Source organism: Orbilia oligospora (assembly GCF_000225545.1).
Source record: "Orbilia oligospora ATCC 24927 unplaced genomic scaffold scaffold00215, whole genome shotgun sequence".
Classification (NCBI taxonomy): Eukaryota; Fungi; Ascomycota; class Orbiliomycetes; order Orbiliales; family Orbiliaceae; genus Orbilia; species Orbilia oligospora.
Genome location: NW_011645772.1, coordinates 2,878,212 through 2,899,140, shown reverse-complemented (window position 1 = coordinate 2,899,140; position 20,929 = coordinate 2,878,212). Strand labels below are relative to the sequence as shown.

Sequence of the window (20,929 nt, the reverse complement as noted above, 5' to 3'; positions counted from 1 at the left end):
AGGAATAAAAGTGTACATTCATTTTCTTAGGAAACAGTTAGTCTGGAATTTAGTCGAAGCAGTCCAAGAGATAGATCTGGGGGACTATGGTTCTTTGCTTGTTTAGTGTTACGTGCACATATGCACATGCTGAGAGGAGTGATGTGGTGATATAAAATGCAACAGGCGGACTGGTGATGTGGAGGACCTTTTAGGATTTCCCCAAGTTTAACCTTCTGTCTTTCCGTCTTTCCTTGCACTTCCTTGTATATTTTTACTTCGCTATCTCTATCCATTTAGGACTGTCGCATATCTATTATTATTTCCCTCCGAAACAACCTAAATTTTAGTGCTCGATGATAATTTTGCCCTCGGAAACGTTAACACTGCTATGGGACAGTGTTAGGTCGCCTCTCATACTGTTTACAAAAGAGATATTTATATTGCCCTCAATCGTTTCTCTTTTTCAATACTATCCTACCTTTATAGATTTAGGAAACCAGTATAGGGCATTGCATCTACCTGCTCGGATAAAGGAGTGAATAAAGGAGAATCAAGATGGTGGTTTTGGAGGACATTCACGACAATATTTATGCCTCATGACCAAAATGTTTCCTGAGATATTTGGTTACACACGTCCTCTTAACTCTCGAACAATATTTCATCGCTCAGCCGACCAAGCCGACCAGACCGTTGCTACTGTCCTGGGCGTCATATTCGGTGTGATCGGATTCATCATATTCCTTTGCATATTTACTTGTTGCTGTGGCGCATGCCGAGTACGTTCGATTCCTGTCGAGGATATTGAAAAGAGCAGTGATGGATACTGTAACGGAGAAGCCTTGGTGAGAGAAAGTAGGGTATGCAGAAGTCCTAAATCGAAGGGACAGGCTTGGAGAAAGGTTGAGACTAGGAGGGAGGAAGTGAGGGAGAGGGTTGTAGGGGGTAGAGGGGTAAATGGAATTAACAGGCCTGCGATGGCATATCTGGGGGGACCTCGTCCTATGATGTTTCACTCCGCCCCTCCTAACCTTCAAGCCTTACCTCCTCGTCGACATTTCGATCCTTTACAACCTCGTGAGGTTAGGGGTGGGCCGAGGCGACCGTCTCTGAGGACTGCGTCACCAGCTGTCCCTCGAGTTGGAGCTCCTGTTGTACCAAGTCTGGCGACGAACGTTGTGCCTGATTTGAGGTTTCCTATTAGCGAAGGGAGTAGCTCTGATAGTGAAAGTATCGGGGCGGGTCCGACTATAGTGCCCGCAATGCAAGGCCGATCACCGGCGCTTGGGGCACCTATTGAGCCTTCTATGGTACCATCGACGGCACGCCCACCGAGAACGATCATCCAACCGGTGGCAGTACATCCAAGGAATGTAGTTACCAGGCCTGAATTTGAGGATGCGATCGACGATTTTGAGAATTTGATGGGGAGGCAATTAGAAGGGATGAGAACGAAGATAGAAAGGGAGGTAGACGAAGAGCGGCGACAAAGACAGCTGGAGACATTCGAATCGAATGCTCTACAAAACGAAATAATAAACGAACTTGACGAAGAAAGACAGAAGCGCCATTTAGAGGCACTTGGATCAAACTTACGGCAACAAGTAATGAGGGAAGATATCGCGGAATTAAGGGAGAGGACCACGAATCTGGAGTATGAAAGTCGACGGACGAAGGATACTCTAATTTCGATTGCTACTCATCCCAAAACCCCACCACCTCCGGTTATTATAAATAATAAATGTGCTCATCGTTCCAGCTCTAGGAGAGGGCTTAATGATGATGACTCCAGCGGTTCTGGTTTTGGCGGGGCAATCCGACCTATCGGGCCTGGACCTCCTGGACCACCCCCTTCATCTGTAAGCTCGGGCGATGATTACCTACCGACACATCTCGGCCAAACTCGTTTCAGATCCTCACCTGGTACTCCCCCAAACCTGCGGTCATTAAGAATGCCTCATGACCCATCGGGTGGGCCGTCAACTGGTCTCGGTATGATGTTCCCAGAAGGATCACTCGATGAAGGAAGCAGCGGTTTCCGGACGCCAGATTCCCAACCTGCATCGCCGAGAACTACACCACGACCTCATCCAATTCGGCGGGTGTCGATAGAGTACCCTATGCCGCCACAAGTACGGCCACAACAGGAAGCATCGATCCCACCACACTCGAAACAACCGCCACAAAGTGCCTTTAACCAGGGGTCCAGACGACCTCCACCAAGGCCGGTGTTTCTCCAGCCAGGGGAGATATATGCCCCTTCCGATTCTCCGCTTGAACCAGAAATGGAGGACCTTTCTTCACCAAAGTTTCGGGGCATGCCACCGATCGGGCGGCACCCCGTTGCCCCAGGGCATATTCCTAGTATTAGGCGCTCGAGAGAAAATATGAGAGGTCAAAATTCTTCTCGTTATTCACTTTTTTCTGAGGGCAACGGGAATAGGGGATATAGTCGAGACCAGGGTCAAAATCAAAGAGGAGGGGGAGGAGGAAGAAGAAGAAGTAGTGACGGTCTAGGGGGTCTTGGTCCAAGAGACCCATTAACTGGGTTTGGCGACCCACGTGGACGAAATGCATCTATTACCAGCAACCATGTATCTTTCGTGCCATCAGACCAATTTGAGCGGTATTCTGCGGCATCTCAGGGTTTTGATGATAGTAGTATGGATGATAGCATGACTAGGGTTGGGACTGGGCGCGGTTTATCAACTGAATTCCAGCCTCAAAGGCCGGATACACAGAGAAGGAATAGCTTCCACGTCCACGATCCACCTGAACGATTTGGGAATCATACACGGCCTAGTTTTCCCGTCGACGCAGCGTCTGTGGATAGTTACGATACTGATAGAGTTAGAGGAGCAGCGAAGAGGACGCCAGGTACGGTTACCGAACCTTGGGTGGATGGGGAAAGGGAAAGGTATTTGAGGAATATGCAAAGAATGGGAGGGATGGAGGCTATTCAGTCGCAGGATACAAGTAGTGATACGAATATGGGATCGGAGAGGGATAGGGAAGGTAGTGGGGGGAGCGGTGTGGATCGGGATGGGAGGTTCCGGTATGAACGATACTAGGGCGTTTGTTCGTACTAGCAGATAGCTAGCTTAATTTGAATTGTTTATAATGGAGCCATGCGCAGTTCGAAGAACTGTGATCATAGTATGGCAATTATATATTTGAAATTTATTCTTCAATGATCGATCGATATCGTATGCATATGATCATGAACTACTAGCCTGTGAGTTTGGTATATATGTGCCATGGGTATACGTATTTACGTAAATTTACATCGACTCTCCTATTCGAATTTCCTTATGGACCCTACTTTATTCTAGGCTCAATCAGTCTCAAATTGACAAGGATCAATCCCATCCGTACATTATTATATGCCTAAGTACCTCGTCTTGTATCAATTTAAATACTTAGATATACCCCGAAGCGTTTTAATACAAGACTGGATATATATACAAATGCGGCACGTTTCCATTGTTGCACTTTTTGCGTTTGTCCGCAGGTGGTGGCGCTGAGGCGTCCAAGTCTTGGCGCACATACGTCAACGTAACCGGCGACGACAGCTCGTATCACACAGCCTTGAACTTCTCTTTACGGCTGTCCTTCATCTTTCTCTCCACAGACATCCTTCTTCCTAATCTCTCTCCACAAGACGACACTCGTCGGGCCTCTCATATCACCCACATAGTCTTCCAGACTTCAGAACTATTTTATTCCGGACGGCAAGCTGGAAGTTAATATCGTATTAAGATACGAGCTCGAGCCAACTTAACCGAACAAACAGGCTAGCTTGCCCCTCCATCCCGCTTCGGTTCCAACGTCGCGAGAAATAGAGAAAGGGAGAAAGAAGAAACTGCGGTCAAGCTTCCCTTCTTCGCAATAATGTGGGAAGACAACAACCCCCTTTCCTACGGCGCTTCGCCGCCGGGGTCACCGTATGGTCATATCCAGTCACCATTTAGCCATCACCGACCGTCGTCTCCGAGCGCTGAATCATCTGAAAATGACGAGGTTCCGGATTTCACGAGCAAACCGAGAGATCTTTCGGAGGATAACGCGGAGGCACCGGATACTGCTCCTGGAAGAACAGTACACGACGAAAATGATGATGATATTGATGAAGAGGAAGAGGATTACTATGGTGGGAGAAGGAAGAAAGGGGGGTATACCAGCAGAGCCGAGCAGATAATGTGGGAAAACAAGGATTTGGAGATTTATATTGTTGATGCTGGTAAGAATGTTGATGGGAGTGGAGGGAATTTTATTGTTTATACGATACGGACTGGAGTATGAATTGGATCTTTTCTTCCTTTTTTGGAACGGAAGTTACTTTGGGCGGGAAATTATGTTTGGCTAATGGATTTCCGTGCGTGGTGTCATTAGGATCTGGAAGTTCGAAGACGGTACTCAGAGTTCGCATCTTTGAGAGCGAATCTAGTGCTTTTGCATCCTACGTTGATCATCCCACCAATACCAGAGAAACACTCAATGTCAGATTATGTAGCTGCACCGACAAGGGCAAAAGAGGATCAGGGGATAATCGAACACAGAAGACGTATGCTGGGTGTCTTTCTCAATCGCTGTGCGAGGATGAAGCAGATACGAAAGGATTCGGTTTTTCTACGGTTCTTGGACCCTAATGCTAGCTGGGTGGGTCTTTTGCCTTTTTACAATATTACAAACGGTTTACTGATAGTTTGCAGAGCGAGGTTCTCCATTCAGCTCCGATATCTGGCCTACCGAAGCATCCATTACGGGCACCCCCAATAGATCCGGCACGACCCTCGCCAGCTCATCAGTATCTCCCGATTCCACCAGCAAATGCGAAGCTAAAGCATATCCCCTCACCTCCCACATCGCCACAAGATTCTCGGCCTTCGGGGTTCACACATGTTCGCAGTCTCCCGTCGCCAAGTGCAAATTTATCAGAAGCTGAACTGGACCCTTATTTCATCACATATGAAGGAAACACTCGTGCCTACGAAACTTTACTCACATCCGGCGTGGAAAAGGTGAATCGTAGAATGCTTAATAGGCTTTCTAACCTTTCAACCGATCTAGCGGAGCTGGGCGCACGGTACAATGCATTTTCATTATCCGAACCTGCTCCCACGCTGGGGCCCGCAATAGAGAAAGTTGGGCAGGCAGTTGATTCTACTTACTTGGCGACTGAGGAACTGGCGGCTGGTCTCGCATCTGGGTTTACGGAGCCTATTCGGGAATCGGCGCAGTTTGCGGGAGTGGTGAGGAATGTGCTGAAGTATAGGATGATGAAGAGGGTTCAAGAGGAGATTACGAGGGATGAATTGGCGAAAGCAAAGATGAAGCTTGAACAGTTGGAGAAGAGTGAGTTGGAGGCTAGAAGAATTGAGCATTACCTTGCGGGGAGTGGGGTTGCTGCGCCGCCGAGTGTAGAGGCACAGAGAAGGAATTCGGAGAGTAGTTTGAATCAGCAACAACAGGGCGGTGGTGGTGGGGGTAGTAGGAGTAGTGGGGATTCGGATGCTGGGAGCGTGGATAGTGATTTCCCACCAACACATTCGAGCCCCATGCCGCCGCCGATTTCGACGACACCGGTACCGTATCCTCAAGGACCACAGCAAGGAGGGGCTGGCGGGGTGTCACCGCAGCATAGGAAGGCTAGTTCATTTTCGAATCCGTTGTCTTACCCTGTGTCCAAGATCTTTGGGAAGTTGACGCATGCGGTATCTGGAATTGTGGATGCAGATCCAGAGACTACAAGGCGGAATAATATTGGAAAGACAAGGGAGACCTTGGTGCAGTTAGAAGCAGCGCTCCAGGTGTCTGGAAGAGATGTGGAGGAGGCAGGAAAGAGTGTCCTCGCGGATCTACACCGATTCCAGGCGGAGAAAGAGGAGGATATGAAGAAACTGATGGTGAGTTTTCATACAACTTTCCCCCCCCCAAAAAAAAAAAGAGGACAAGACGCTAATTATCTTGAAAGGTCAACTTTGCAAAGTGCCAAATCGAATGGGCGAAGAAGAACCTAGATTCTTGGGAGGAAGCGAAAGCTGAGGTTGATAAGATTACTGTGAGGTAAAAATTTCCCTCATTTCACGACTGAAGTATCATTTTTTATAAATGTGCATATACCTACTTAGTTATTTTTGCGAGTCCCGCCCTCCAAATTTATAATGTTTTAATGGTGGTACTTTTTTTTTTTTTTTTGAGTAGGGCTATAGGTAGTATCCGGATCTTGTTGACCAAGGTATTTTTTTTTGTCAACATGTTAAATGTTAGAAAAGCATGCGATTCGCACAATGAATCAAAGTGAGAAGATTCAAATGACAGAGATGAAACAAGAACCTCAAGCAATCTGGGTCTTATGGCGCAACTGGTTAGCGCGTCCGACTGTTAATCGGGAGGTTGTAAGTTCGAGCCTTACTAGGACCGGATGCTTCTTTTTTTGTATCTTTCTCATCCATCCCGAGTAAATCGTCGATGGATCTGGGGTTTTTTATTTTATTTTTGCCGGTTGAGCAATTTCTGTTTTAAGGTTGGTTGTGCCGGGGTGGTTTGTAGGCGAGTTTTCCACACCACACCACGGGGAATCGATGCTACAGATATTAACAATTTGAAGCTTGGTAAGTAACCTAAGCAGATATGATGAGATAGCTAGCTCTAGCGCTGGAACGGAATGGGAATCAATATCAAGGCCGGGCCAAAAGCGAATGCATCAATGGGTGGGAGCTGCAGCGCTGGGCTGTCAGTAAGCGGGAAGCGAGGGAAGGGAAGAGAAAGATGGGAGTCATGACTCCTAAGCTCGTGCCTTTTAGGAGCCTTGAGACTGCAGTCACTGGCTAGCTTACAGAGCCATGCTGCAAGCCTGGCTTGTGTGTATGAGGAACTCCCGTGATTCCCCCCGACGGGAAGCAAGCTTGCTTAAGCTTATTTATTATTAGGAGCTGAAGAGCATGCTGTTATGAAGGATTATAGTGAAAGTGCAAGCCTTATTATAACCGTAGCCCTCGGTATACCAGGTATATCAGCAAGTTGATGACTATATAAATCCAGATCCTGAAAGCTGACCAGCTGCCCTTTTTTTTATTTATTTCATTTCATTTGATTTTAGTTTCTTCCTTTAAAAGGTGAGAGGATTCATTCATTTAAATACAAGTGAGAGGTAAGCTTGACTTGAGAGCTGCGGTCGTTAAATATAATTCGGATCCTTCTGTCCTTTTTTTCTCTCACTCTGACTCCCCTTCTTGCTCTCTCTCTCTCTCTCTCTCTCTCTCTCTCTTCTCCTTCTCGCTTTCTCTTCCTCTCCTTTCGCTTCACAAAAGCATCTATCTTTTATCTACGTGGCTGACGATAAGATTCGACGATATGGAGTAGTTGGTAGAGATCCAGACCCCACGATCCGAAAAAGTGGTTAGATCGATCTGGGTATACCAATACCGATATCTCGACACTATCGATATTGGCAATTCCCGGCCTGCTAGCCTAGATCAAATTTAACCAGGCCCGGAAGAGATTTGGATAGGAAGGGTTATCGATAAAAGCTGATCCTGGTTGGTTGGAAGCACCTCTCTCCACAAACTCTTTTTTTTTTGCTATTGTTCTGCCATTAGACATCGATTGTTAGGTAAGAGCGCCTTCAGTCTGTTTTTGAAGAAAGGATACCAAAGAGAGGAGAGAAGAGGAAAGGAGAGGAGAGGACATTACATTCTTCAGGCTGCTCAGATTGGCGGTTTGCCTAAGCTAAGTACTGACAGCCGACTTAGTCAAGTCTGTACCAAGTCAGTACTGAAGCAGGTGTATGTAATTGGTTGGTTGATTGATTCTCTGTGTTGAAAGGAATCAGTGAAGAATTGAATAAACTTCAACTCTCCTTCTTACCATCACCAGCTTTCATCACCATCAGCCATCACCATATCTTCTTCATCTTCATCTTCGTCTCCATCTTCATCATCAGCGCCATCAATAAAACCATTGTCGCTCTGGTATCAGATATCAACCTCTGTCCTGTCCCTTCTTTTGATTGCCTGTCTGTTAAGATCTCACCCCGTCCCTTGTTTCCTTCTCTCTACCAGCATCATCGCCCTTAAACCAGCCTCATTTCCCTAGAAATCCCCCAAGGGAAAGAAAAAAAAAAAAAAAAAAAAAAAAAAGCGGCCCTGCTAGGTCTGCTGGATCCTTCCTGCCTGCTTCTCCCCTGGCTGGCTGACTTGCTTGCCTGCCTGCTTGCCTGCCTTGTTTGCTTCAAATCCCGCCCCCACCAAGCTAGCTAACATCTTTTTCATTAAACCACCTAGTTCCGTGGAAGTAGCTGCTCAAGCTAAATAACTAAGTACTTCTCTTCATCGAACGAACGGAAAGATCGAACCACACCCCACAAAACCAAATCTTCTCAGGCATAACTCCCTCAACTACCTCCTCCCCAAGCCATTTTCCAGCAGCTGCCTGCGATCCCGGGTAGCTCGGGTGTCATAATCCTTCAAAACGTCTTCCGCACTCCGGAAACGAAAGCTGTTCGAAGGCGGTACCGAAGAGGACGTAACAGGATCCCCTAGAAGCCAGACACCAAATCCTCCGACTGAGTTTCGCTCACAAACCCCCCAGCCCGTCGACCTTTCGACGGCACCACCCTCGCAGTCGTCAATTGTACAACCTTCTTCTTCCTCTCTTGAAGTTGAAGTCGAAGGTGACGACTTTGCACTTACCACCGGGGAGCTTCGTGGTCCGGCATTCAACACACGCCAGCAGCGACATCGTTCGTCATCTCCCTTGGTCAGATCCGCTTCCACCCAGCAGGATACCTATCAACCATCACCTTCTTTCGATTACCCTTCCAACTTACTACTTTCCCAATCCTTCGCCTACGCCAGGTCTGACGACGGACTTGGTACGCCTCCCCCTCACGGATATATATCTTCCCCACAGCCTTCACAGATGGTCGAATCTCAGGCAGCTACTCCGCTGCCAAGCCAATTGGACGCTTCGGAGAATCTAGGACATGTAGCTGATATTGTCAATGGAATTGACAAATCATCACCCGAGGAAACTCAGGCTGGTATGTTCAGCCTTCTTTGCTCCTCCCTTTCTTTTCTTCTTCTTTTCCAATCATTAGACCACAAAAAAAAAAAAAGATAGTATGAGGTTTTATAGGCTGATAAAATCTAGATAAATCCGAGATGGACATCGATACGCAGAATCCTGAAAAGACTGCCGTGATCCGACGAAGTCCTTCCATTGACATGATAACTTCCCCTCCACCAACCATCGAGGAACCAATCTCCGAACCAGTAGCCGAAGATTTGGATTCAAAACTTGAAAGAATTGTGGGGGCGGCTAACGCCGCTATCGAGGAAGGCAAGAAATACTATGTTGTCCCCGGTGTTTGGTGGAAACGTTTCCTCGCTCAAGCGTCAGACTATGAGCCGACTAAAGAGGATGACTTCGATCCTTCACAACCTGTCCCGCCCATCGACACCACACCTCTCGTTAGTCATGTTGAGTTGCTCCCGAATGGAAAGACATTCCCAGTTCTCAGGGAGACCGCTCAGATGATTGTAGATTTTGATATCGTGCCTCAGGCAGTTTGGGATGAACTTGTCCGTGACTACGGACTCAAGGAAAATTGTCCAGTACTCGTTAGAGAAGCTATCAACACGGCTGATCGAGAGGCTGTATCGAAAAACATTACGGTGGACCTCAACCCACCGATTTATACCGTCTTCATGCTTACACCGTCGGCCAATATCACACACTCCCAACTCCGGGAAAGTGCACAAAATAAGAACCCATTGAAAATCCTCATAGGGAAAGCGGCGAAATTCCAAGAGCTTTTGCTAGATATCAAAGGTCAGCTTGGTCTAGAAATGAAAGACAAGATCCGCCTATGGAAATTTAAAGAGTCACACGCATTCAAGGCTCCAAACACCGCTAAAATCGACATGAATTCATTCATAGAATATGAATATGGCACAAACAAAGAACAAATTGACTTACCTGATAATACCAAACAGCTAATGGCCGGTACATATAAATCAACTATGACGCTTGTAGAAGCCGGTATCTCTCAAGAAAAATTTCTTATTGTCGAAGTAGAGGAAGATGGAGAATGGCCCTCGGAGCGTGTCGCCAAAGCTCTTAAACTCAATGGTGCTAATGGCGCGGTTGTTCGTGTTACTAAGGGTACACAAGTTACACAGAGCGTTTCGTCCGCAAAGACGACCACGGCGAACAAAGCTAAGGCCACAACTGCCAAGGCGTCTGCTCTATCAGCTCCGGTTATCCAGAGGAATGTCATGACTAGGAGAGATGGAAGGGCAGCTGGCGCCGTTGGCTTCTCGAACTTGGGGAACACCTGCTACATGAATTCGGCTCTACAGTGTATCAAATCGGTCGAGGAGTTATCTAGATATTTCATCGGTGCGTAACTACGGCGATTTCCCGATCAGTCTTTTTTTGTTTTGACACTAACAGCTTTTCAATAGAGGGCCTCCACAAAAGGGAACTAAACCCCAGAAATCCGATTAGTTCCGGCGGAAGGATCGCAACAATGTACGCCCAGCTAGTGGGTCAGGTGTACGGTCAAACAGCTGGCAGCACCGTCGCCCCCCGTGAATTCAAGGGAGCAGTCGGGAAGCATAATACTATCTTTAGCGGTTACGGCCAACAGGACAGCCAGGAGTTTGTGAGCTACCTATTGGATATTCTCCACGAGGACCTCAACAGAATCCATCAAAAACCTGTTGTTGAATTCCCAGACAGTACCGACGAGATGATTGGAAACCCTGCCGCCATTGCTAAACTCGCGGAAGAGAACTGGGAGTTATATCGCAAGAGGAACGATTCTGTCATCATTGATTTGTTTGCTGGTATGTATAAGAGCACGGTTACTTGCCCGATCTGCGAAAAAACTTCGATCAAGTTTGATCCTTGGCTCAGCTGTCAACTACCCTTACCGGTGGAGAACTTATGGACCAAATCCATCACCTTTGTACCCGCTGCAAAAACCATTTCAAAATATGAAAAGCTAGTTACGGTCCACGTTGAGATGGAGAAGTTTGCCACCATCAAGCAGCTTAAGGACTATGTGGGTACAAGAGTCGGGGTTGGCATCAAGAAACTCGTTGTTTCGGAAGTCTTTAGGAATAAATTCTACAAGCACCACGAAGACAATAAGACCGTCTCCGAAGCCATTATGCCTAACGATCAGATTTACGTCTACGAAGTCGAGGAAACGCCTACGAATTTCCCACCACCAAAGCGAAAGAAGCAGAGGACGTATGGCGGCAGATTAACTATGTCAAATATGTTCATGACCTCTTGGGATGACGACGAGTCAGAGGATGACTTTGACAAGACGGAGACTAAGGAGCTATTAGTACCTATTTTCAACCGATTATATCGGGATAACCGAAGAATGGGAGCTGACCTCTTCGGCCTTCCGTCTTTTATCGTTCTGAACCGAGAGGAGCAGAAAGACCCGGATGCGATCCTGAAGAAATTGGTGACCAACCTGCAGAAGTTCACTACCAGTGATATTTATTCCCCGGAGTTAGCACCAAAGAAACCTAGTCCACCGGCTGCGTCTACTGACACTGCTTCTTCTGATTCGAACACTTTGGACGGAGAAGGCGAAGTTGTCGATATGCCTACCACAACTTCGAAGGAGAGCGACACTGATACCAATACTGAAGACTTTGTGGATGTCAAGATGGGTGATGCGGAGTCTGATGTTAATGTTGAGATGAGCGGAACACCTGCAACTACAACGACTATGCAAAGCGAGATTCCCTCTGATCTTCTTGCTCTCTGGCGTACCCTTTTTAATACCAAGATTATGCCCAGGAAGGGATATGTGGTTCTGCCGACTGCATGGAACGGGATTGAGTTGAACCTTGAGACTATGAAATCGAGGATTGTTGAAGTCCCTGAGCCAGTAGCTAAAAATGGTAAATACCTGAACTCTCCTCCGGCTTCTGATGAAGACGATGAGGAGTCGAAGGATGATATGGAGAGTGAGGAGGATGTTACCGAACCCGCTGTTTTGGAGAAGAAAGGCGCTTTCAGCACTATTGCACCTTCCAACTTCTATGGAAATGGCAACAAGTCAGCTTCCAAGAAACCAGTTTCAAAGAAAGCGGGCAAGCAGCCTGTAATTCCGGATCCTGTTCAACCTGCACTTATCCGACTGGGTGAGGGGATTGTTTGTGACTGGAACCAGGAAGCCTTTGATGTCGTTTTCGGTGGAAGATCCGGTGACTCTTTCCGAGGAGCCTCCCATTTTGATGCTCAAGAAGAGTTTGTCGACGAAGATTTGCTGAAGAAGAGGAAAACCCGCGAGGCTCGAAGGCGCCGTGGGATCCATATCGACGACTGCTTTGACGAATTTGGGCGTGAGGAAATTCTCAACGATGACAACCAATGGTATTGTCCAAGGTGTAAAGAGCATCGCAATGCGAAAAAGTCGATGCAAATCTGGCGCGTCCCGGATATCATTGCATTACAATTCAAGCGGTTCTCGAGTACTAGAAGTTTTCGAGACAAGATTGATGCGGCGATTGATTTTCCTATTGAAGGGCTGGATCTTACAGGTAGGGTACTAGAAAGCGATGGCAAGAGTCTAATTTATGATCTCATTGCTGTTGACAATCATTTCGGAGGACTTGGTGGTGGCCACTATACAGCCAACGCCAGAAACTGGGTCGACAAAAAGTGGTATTATTTTGACGATTCGAGTGCTAGGCAGACGCCAGCCTCGAGTATCAATGGTAGCGCGGCTTATCTCGTGTTCTACCGGCGAAGATCTTCAGATATTCTTGGTGGGCCGACCATAGAAGGTATGCTTGAGACCTCGATAAACCGCAACCTCGACGATGAGAGCGATGATTCCCCAAACGGCCGTGGGTCCCCAAACGGGGACCCTTCCTCTTTTTCTGGAGCGCGTTACTCTTCGGGCTCGCAACTAGCTTCATCCTCACAGTATTATTCGGCGGGGGACGGGTCGCGCTCCTACGGGGTTGGTGGAACCTCGTCGTCGATAAGACAGGAGACTTTAGGAGGCGTGAGTAGAGGGGTCACTTCATTCGCTTCCGGGCAGTCAACACCACCACCCGAAGAGAAAGTTTACCAATCATTCCAGATTACCTCAGATGACACATATTATGACGCTAGCCACCCAAGCAGACCGCCGGTAACTTCGACTACATTGTTCGGATCGCCATCTTCAGGTATCGGTTCTTCGAGTGCGTATCGGGGATCTACTGGAGCACAATACGATTTTGGTTCTTCGACGGGATTTGGATACGGAAATGATGGAGGCTTGGACGCCGACGACGACGATTTCGGGATGGGAGGGCCAGATTCGCCTACGTATTTCCAGGATTCGGAAGATGAGGAGGTCGTGGAGTTAATCCACGGGCCTCGGCCCTTTAATATGATGTCGCCTGGTTATTTCGACACCTACGACTCTGATAGTAATGTCCCCGGATCCGGAACGCTTTCCTTTGCACCAACTTACACTGTTATTTCGAGGAATAGTTTACATGTCAAGCGGTATGAGGACGTAAGGACGGAGTTGATGTCGACACTCTCTGAGGGGTCGTACGCCATGACGCTTGTCATGAAGAAGATGGTGGGGCCAGCAAAGCCGTGCGTGTTGATTATTACCGACCAACTTGCTTTAGGGCCCGAGTTGGAAATGCTGTGTGGGGGGATGGGGTTAGAGATGGAGATTATTGATGGAGAGGTTACATTCAACTATGAGTTGCCGGTGCCCATTATGATGACGGTTTCACCGACGATAAAGGGAAATAATGATGTTGGGGTGTTGATTGGGCCTGCTGATGGACCTAGGCGTTTTTCAGCGGTCAGCTTGTATGTGAGAGATAAGAAGGCACCCAATGAGGTTTATGCACTTACTACGGCGAGCGCTTTTGCCTTGAGGGAGCCAGAGACAGAGACAAATATTCCTCCAAGGCTACTTACGGCGCTTCTGCCGGAGGGGAGTATTGTGAACAAGTTTGCAGGGCAAGAAGGTGCAGGGGATGCGTTTGGAACTCTCACTGGGATGTGTGAGTTCGAGATTGTCGAAGTAGGATTAGAAGAGGAGGCAACGGACAGCGCCATGTTAAACTATGCCCTTGTAAAAGTCAACAACAACAAGGTCGGGTCAAACGCTGTGCATTCCAGAGGCATTAAGCGACCTGTTTCGACGATACTTGGAGTGGAGAGCGTGCCCGAGAAGATGAAAGTTGTGGTTGTTCAGGGGGCTGCAGGTGGCGGGCAGAAGGAAGCGAAGTACAACGCTGTTGTGGTAGACGTACATGATACCGCACGATTCCCTCAACGGCCGTTCCAGATGTATGCGCTCTTCGGTGAAGGGAGGGATTTGATCACTCCTGGGGTATTGGGAGCCGTCTGCTGTTCACCGCAAAAGAACAATGTGTTTGCAGCTAGTGGGATTGTTGCGGGACGGGCTAAGTTGACGGGTGGCTACGGAGAGGGTGGTTCCATTTTACAGTTTGTGGACAGTGTGGATTGGATTCTGGAGAGGATTCGGGTAAGGTTTGATGTCGAATTAGAGGTCCTGCCAGCGATGCCTTGAAGGAGGGGGGGTCATGGGAGGGTGTAAATGATTGATTGATGGTGGGATATTTCCCGTTATGTTTTCTCCCCTGGCTCTTTTTCCTTCAAATGCTTATGATGTTCCTTTTCTTTCTTTTCTTATCAGTCTGTTCTTTCGCCTCTTTGCCCGGTTTCTTTTCTCATATAAAATACGAATCGTTTGTCTTTTAGGTTATAAATGATTACTGTGTGTCCATAGATGGGGTCAGCTAGAGCAATGTGAATTTTTTGGTTACCAATAGATAGTTGAACAACGCATATTTGGATACAAAATCCAACAAGGATGGATCGAAGGTCAGGTCTCAGATCAGCTCATATCGTTACTTACTTGCTAAGTACCTATATATCTTGTATTTATATTGATATTTTATATAAGATCCGCTGGTTTATCAGTGGGTGGGTAATATAAAAGTATAGGAGGTGGTTTATTAAGCTAAGCTCCTACTTGCTTCACCATCCATCTCCTCGAATAGGATGGAGACCAACATATACCTTTTCCATCCGGCGTACATACATTTATAAACCACACCTACCTCTAGCCTGACGGATATAACAAAATTTCCTTCTTCCCTCTTGCTTCCTATACCGTCCGTTCCTTCTTCCTTTCTAACAAACATTTTTCACAAAGATGACAGCGGAATACTACTTCGGTCATAATCACATGCCACTCTGGCAATTCATCGGACTCCTAATAATCTTCAGCATCCTGATCGGTTCTCCGGCTTTCGTTTGTTTCGTTTACCACCGTCGCAAAGAGCGAGATAGATTGCAAGATGTCAACCGACGAGCTTTGGCACAGAAGCATCGACCGGAGTTTGTAATCGATGGAAGGGACTACTATCTACTTCCTTTTCCTCACAAGGATATTGAGAGGAGACCATCAACTAGTAGGGGGGAAACACCAAGGCAAGAAAGTAGCGGGGGGAGCACGGTACCCCTGTTGGTTTTGAATGGTAGAACAACCGAAGGGTCAGCGAGTGCCTCGCCAGTGATGGGAAGAATTCATAGGCAATCGAATCTAAGTTTTGATGGAACCTCCATGGCTGTATCGATGGAGCAGGAAGCCGTCTTGAACGCCAATTTTGCGGAGAGAACGGGGACGGTTACTTCTGTTGCGTATCCTCAGACGGCACACAGAGGTTCTCGGTCTGATAATAGAGGAAGAGGGGGGACAGGGAACTATGGAACCTTGGGGAATGTGATGCATAGTACTTACACTGCAGCACAGCGGGCGTATAGAGGTCGACATCGGTTGAATTTTTGGAGTGGGTTGATGCAACAAGTTCCTTGGGTGAAGGACCGGGGAGGGAGGTTGGAGGCCATTGACGAGGAGAGTGTGGGGAGTAGTCGGTTTTCGAGGGGCGATAATCAGAAGGGGGGTAATAAGAGAACTACTGCTACAACTACGGCTATTACGACTAGTGGAGCTTCTTCAAATGCCGATGTCAATATTATGACAGCTAGAGGGAGTGTCTATAGGGGGGTAATAGTGGGAAGCACAGGAACTTTGAATACTGAGAGTTCCGCTTATACTATGAGCAGGGGGACACCGCCAACGTTTGAAAAAGTCGATTCAAGAGAGCCGTATAATCCCAATATGGCGAGGAGTTTGACAAGAAGGCTTTTGAAGTTTGGGTTTGATCAAGTTAGGGACGGCGTTGGTAATCCTGAAAGAAGTGAAAAGGGGGGTGAATATGAAAGGGGAGAAGAGGATGAGGAAGATGGGAAAGGGAGGCAGATTAGTGGAGTTTGGAAGAAGGGTGTTGAATTGAAGAAACGGGCTTTAGAAAGAAAGAAATTGGAGACTGGAAATCGATTGTTTAGTTTTCAGAAAAAGAAAGTGGGCGATGATTGGGGTGACGAAGAAGATATCGATGAGGGGCAAGAAGGTGGTGACAGCCACGCTGAGGAAGGCGGGACGAGTCCAGATGATTTGGCAAAGACCTCGATTAGAGACTTCGCTCATGCATTCAAGAAGGATATCGTCGGTAGTAGCAATGATTACGAGGAATTTTCACCTACGGGAACCGTTCGGATTCATCACATTGATGATGACGATGATGATGATGCAGGAGAAGACCAACAGTCTACTATTCTTTCCGAAGACAAGGAAGCCATTATATCTTCGTTGACATCACCCGAAGCAACTTCTTCTTCTTCTTCTACTTCTTCTCCCACCTTCGACGATGTTGCCGTTGATTCTTCCCCGATTACTAATGAGAACGTCCCTACAATTACCATTAACACGACCTCATCTTCGACTACCACACAAATCGAGATTTCGACGCCACCAATGGGGACCCTACGCGGCAGGAAAACTTTGAGAGATAAGGGTTCCGTTCCCGGGACCCAGAAGATGAGGATGGCGAGAAATACGCCTAAGAATACTTTAGGCAGGTCATCTTTACAGGCTCCCAATTCCTTTGAGAGTCTCCCTAGTGAAGATACAACCGACCGAGTTGTTGGAATCAAAGTTGATATAGAGGTTACTGATGGTGGGGAGATTATTATGCTGGCTGAAGATAGTACTAAGGAGGATTTGGGAAAGAATGCTTGATGTTTCCTTCATCTCCCTGTCTTTCCTTCCTTTCTTTTTCGGCTTGTTTCCTTAAGGGGTTCTGTGGTGTTATGATATCGATGGGTATTGGTTTTGGGCACAGGAGTCTTTTGTTCATCGTGGTTTCCTAAGTTTGAATAAAGGGTTAACCGGCCGGGTTTAGTTTAAAGAGCATGATACGGAGCTGCATTTAGTCCTTATAGACTACAAAGAGCTGTGCGGGTTTTAATTCACGAATACTATAAAAATTAGGGGGTTCATTGCATTATCATTTGGGTGTCTCGAGTGGTAGTAGGTGAATTGAGTGAGTGTGGGTGTACATGATACATGAAGAAGCGTACAAACATTAAGGCGAACCGGAAGCAAACGTAAAAAGAACTAGCATCCATGTGAAAGAACACTTAGCTGCCTCCTTAGAGCACGTACAGCCAAATTGAAATACAAAACAAATGGAAATACAAAAAAGAGAAAGGTCATATGAATATGCGTGCTGTGCTGTGCTATGTGCAGAAAACAACCACATCCAACCGAATTGACGCCGGTACGATATCACAAAATTAACATAAACATGATGGACAACAATGAAAGGTCGCCGATATCCACCCCCCCTCCACCAAAAAAAAAAAAAACCTTGAAATCCGAAATTTAGCCTTCCTTATCTCTTACCGTTCAATGCCTTCGTGACTCTCGAGGTAACGGTCTCATTCCCACTGTCACCCTCGCTATCACTGCTCAAACTACCCCGACTCTCCTGTCGATAGCTTCTAGCTGCGACAGCACGTCTATCTGCAGCAGGCTGCGTTTGCTTCCCCCGTTGCTTACCCATAACAATCTGACCAGTGGGGACAGGAGAACTAATTCTCTTAGGGTTGATACCAAGACCCAAGGGATGGTGATAGACTTTTGTTCCCAAATCCCCACGGGCGGATTCTCTGAACTGCTGGGAAAGATCGGTTTCATTGTCTGAGTCTGAGTCTGAGTCGGTGGTACAGCAGGAGCAGTCGGATGGGCATTCGCTGTCTGAAGAGTCGGTGCTAGCAGTTCGGTATGTACCAGCAGACTCCTTGCGGCCGGTACGGGAAGAAGAAGAGTATTGTGATTTTTGATGGTTACGCCGGGATGTTGAGCCTCTCTTGGTTGGATCTCTACCCATCGGGTACGAGTATGTCTTTGTGCCCTTGGAACCTGAGGTTGCTGCCATTTTCTTCGGCGGGGAGGTGACAGCTGGCGATGGACGAGAGATGGGTTCGGAGTAGACTGTGAAGGCAGCGTCGTCCGAGGCCTCGAAAGACATACGGCGAGACCCTTCGGTTTCATCTGGAATAGTGGAGAGATCAGGGTGTGCGGCTGCTCTTTGGGTTGATTTACGCTTTGGGGCAGCGGGGCGAGAGGACGATGAAGATTCGGCACGTCTGGATTTCTTGGTAGATTGTCGTGGACCCATCGGTTTGGATTTATCAGAACCTTCGGTTGGGGCGTATGCATACGCATAACGGGAAGGGTTTCGACCGACGTTCTTTGTTGAAAAACCAGTACCCCGTTGATCAAGCCTTGCTTCAGAGATATCGGATTCAGCGATGGTGGATGGGGCTGGGACAGGGTGTGGATTGTATGACTTCATGCGAGCTGGTTCCTCATCGGCGTACGATTCAAGATCCGGGTCGCGGTTTGTAGAAGTCGGCGAATTGTCCCGTTTCCGTCCCCAGCGAGAGAAGATACTACGCTTGCTATTGCTGCGTTCCGGTTTCTTGGCCCATTTCGCCTTGGGGGCTTCTTTGTCGTTAATTGCACGATCGCCGCCACGATCTTTACCGCGACGACCGCTGCGACCGCTGCGACCAGCTTGAGACTGTTTCTCGGTTTGGGCATAATCGCTCGTTCCTTCAGTTTGGTAGGTCAAATCGGTGACAACAGTATCCGGAGCGCGAGTACTACCCGAGGATATAGTCTTCCCATCTGGGCCCTTCTTTCTCATAACCGAAGACTTGTAATCATCCCAATCATCTTCCCTCCACTGAAATCCACCCTTCTTCAAGAAGAACCACCAGACTGAAATAGCCATTGTCCCTCCGAGGATAGCGAAGATAGCGATTATTCCCTTGGAGAAATCTTTGGGATTTGCGTATGGATTCCTCTTTTCGAGGGACTGGGCCATTGCAGCGTCTATGGGAGTGCCTATAAGGCTGTCGGCAGAACGGGTGTAGATGCTGATGATTGCATCCTTGAGAGTTGATGCTGTCGGTGCCATCTTTAGAAGAAATCTTGGAGAGCTTATGCTCTATCCAGTTGGTTCCCTATTTTGGAGGTCAGTCTACCAGAGAGGGTGGTGAAGGTGACCCGACCAGTTATAGTTTTGATATTGATATTGATTGATCCTGGTGATATCTCGAGCTCTTCACTTAACTCTATTAGCTTGTGAATAAGTCAAGCGGGATGAATCGCTGGACAGGGTAAAGGACATAACATACCTTTGAAGCCTCCGTGATTAAAAGATTGTGAAGTTCAAACAAAAACCCGCCGTCAGTAGATGGTGAATGCATTCAAAGTCGCACACAGCTGCTTTTGCAGTCGAAGAAGCTATGCAAGTTTGGGTGTGTTGGCAACATTGTTTACTAGTGGCGGCGTTGCCAGGCCGTTGGCAGAGCAACACACCAAGTTGCCTGGTGTGACGTCAACACATTTACTATGTCGATTCCTCAACACAACACATAACTTCCAACTCATTGCTGTGCCATGCCGACGATTCTGGTTACGAGACTGGCCGACGATGGGTTACATTCTGTATTTCTGCGCTCTAGGCTGTTGCATCTTGACATATCGATAGCGTATGATTGCGGCAAGCCGGAACAAACGGGAAGGTGCAGAAGCGCCGATATCGTATTATACTTCTTTACTCTGCCATTGAGATACTTTGCAAATGTTGCTGTCATGTTGGACAGTGAAAATGCAGTTCCGCGGAACACACCTTCATGAAAGATATCTGCAATTGATGTTAGCTGCGCCGTTCGTTGTATATAGGCCAGTACGGTGCAGCAGGTACGCCTGAAGAAAAGTCAATAGCACAGCATGCCAAATGCATTGAATGGCAGCTGCCATTAATTAATTCTGCAGGACGGCCCGCTCGCAAAATAACTCAGGAAACTACATAAGTAATTTCAAGGAATATTGATCTGCAGTTTGATCCTGACGGCACGGAGTATAACAAAATATGTGTACATCTACGGCACTCAAGGCAAAGCAATGATATATATCAATCATTTACATTTTCAAGATACATCCAATACAGGAATATTAATGTTACACAGCAGTTAAACCACTCAGTTATCAACCAATACCGGCATTATAACCCACAATGGGTTATTTTCTTTGGTCAACCCTTTGCCTTATCGCTGCATAAAAAATGCAACAATGGCTTAGCCAGCTACGGATTATAGCGAATTAAATGGTAAGTACAACCGAGACTAAGCATATTAACCTAGCGAATACTTAGTTACAGGCGTCCCGGTACAAATTCCGAGTTGACGGCCCTGGCAGGATCAAAGACGCGAACGACGTGTCCACCCCTCTGTGGCATCGCTCTGCCAAATTCATGCAGTCGAGTGGCTGGAACCTCTGTGTTTTTCGCTCATACCCGGTCACGGCGGCACTAGATTCAATCAATTGGCCAATTGGTGTGATAGACCCGAATCACCTTCACAAAAATCCTAAAAGGTTTAATACACATTGATGACGGGGTTCCGGAATCCTCTTATACTTACTTGGGAAGCTACATGTACATAGATCCTA

The 20,929-nt window shown here is 47.3% G+C and overlaps 5 protein-coding genes across 5 annotated transcripts; 4 read left to right on the top strand and 1 right to left on the bottom strand.

Annotated features, from left to right (window-relative positions):
* Positions 1 to 587: 587 nt before the first annotated feature.
* Positions 588 to 3,050, top strand: AOL_s00215g845 (uncharacterized protein; the record flags this gene model as incomplete). Its single annotated transcript, XM_011130047.1, has 1 exon — positions 588 to 3,050. The coding sequence occupies one exon, from the start codon at positions 588 to 590 to the stop codon at positions 3,048 to 3,050; it is 2,463 nt and encodes an 820-aa protein (XP_011128349.1).
* An 820-nt stretch (positions 3,051 to 3,870) lies between these two features.
* Positions 3,871 to 6,049, top strand: AOL_s00215g844 (uncharacterized protein; the record flags this gene model as incomplete). Its single annotated transcript, XM_011130046.1, has 4 exons — positions 3,871 to 4,275; positions 4,372 to 4,638; positions 4,692 to 5,885; positions 5,954 to 6,049. 4 exons carry the CDS (start codon positions 3,871 to 3,873, stop codon positions 6,047 to 6,049), a joined length of 1,962 nt encoding a protein of 653 aa, XP_011128348.1.
* Positions 6,050 to 8,901: 2,852 nt separating this feature from the next.
* AOL_s00215g843 (uncharacterized protein) lies at positions 8,902 to 14,566 on the top strand (the record flags this gene model as incomplete). The annotated part of the gene is made up of 3 exons (XM_011130045.1): positions 8,902 to 9,022; positions 9,133 to 10,383; positions 10,449 to 14,566. 3 exons carry the CDS (start codon positions 8,902 to 8,904, stop codon positions 14,564 to 14,566), a joined length of 5,490 nt encoding a protein of 1,829 aa, XP_011128347.1.
* A 648-nt stretch (positions 14,567 to 15,214) lies between these two features.
* On the top strand, positions 15,215 to 17,143 carry AOL_s00215g842 (uncharacterized protein; the record flags this gene model as incomplete). Its single annotated transcript, XM_011130044.1, has 1 exon — positions 15,215 to 17,143. The coding sequence occupies one exon, from the start codon at positions 15,215 to 15,217 to the stop codon at positions 17,141 to 17,143; it is 1,929 nt and encodes a 642-aa protein (XP_011128346.1).
* A 655-nt stretch (positions 17,144 to 17,798) lies between these two features.
* AOL_s00215g841 (uncharacterized protein) lies at positions 17,799 to 19,391 on the bottom strand (the record flags this gene model as incomplete). The annotated part of the gene is made up of 1 exon (XM_011130043.1): positions 17,799 to 19,391. One exon carries the CDS (start codon positions 19,389 to 19,391, stop codon positions 17,799 to 17,801), a length of 1,593 nt encoding a protein of 530 aa, XP_011128345.1.
* Positions 19,392 to 20,929: the final 1,538 nt, after the last annotated feature.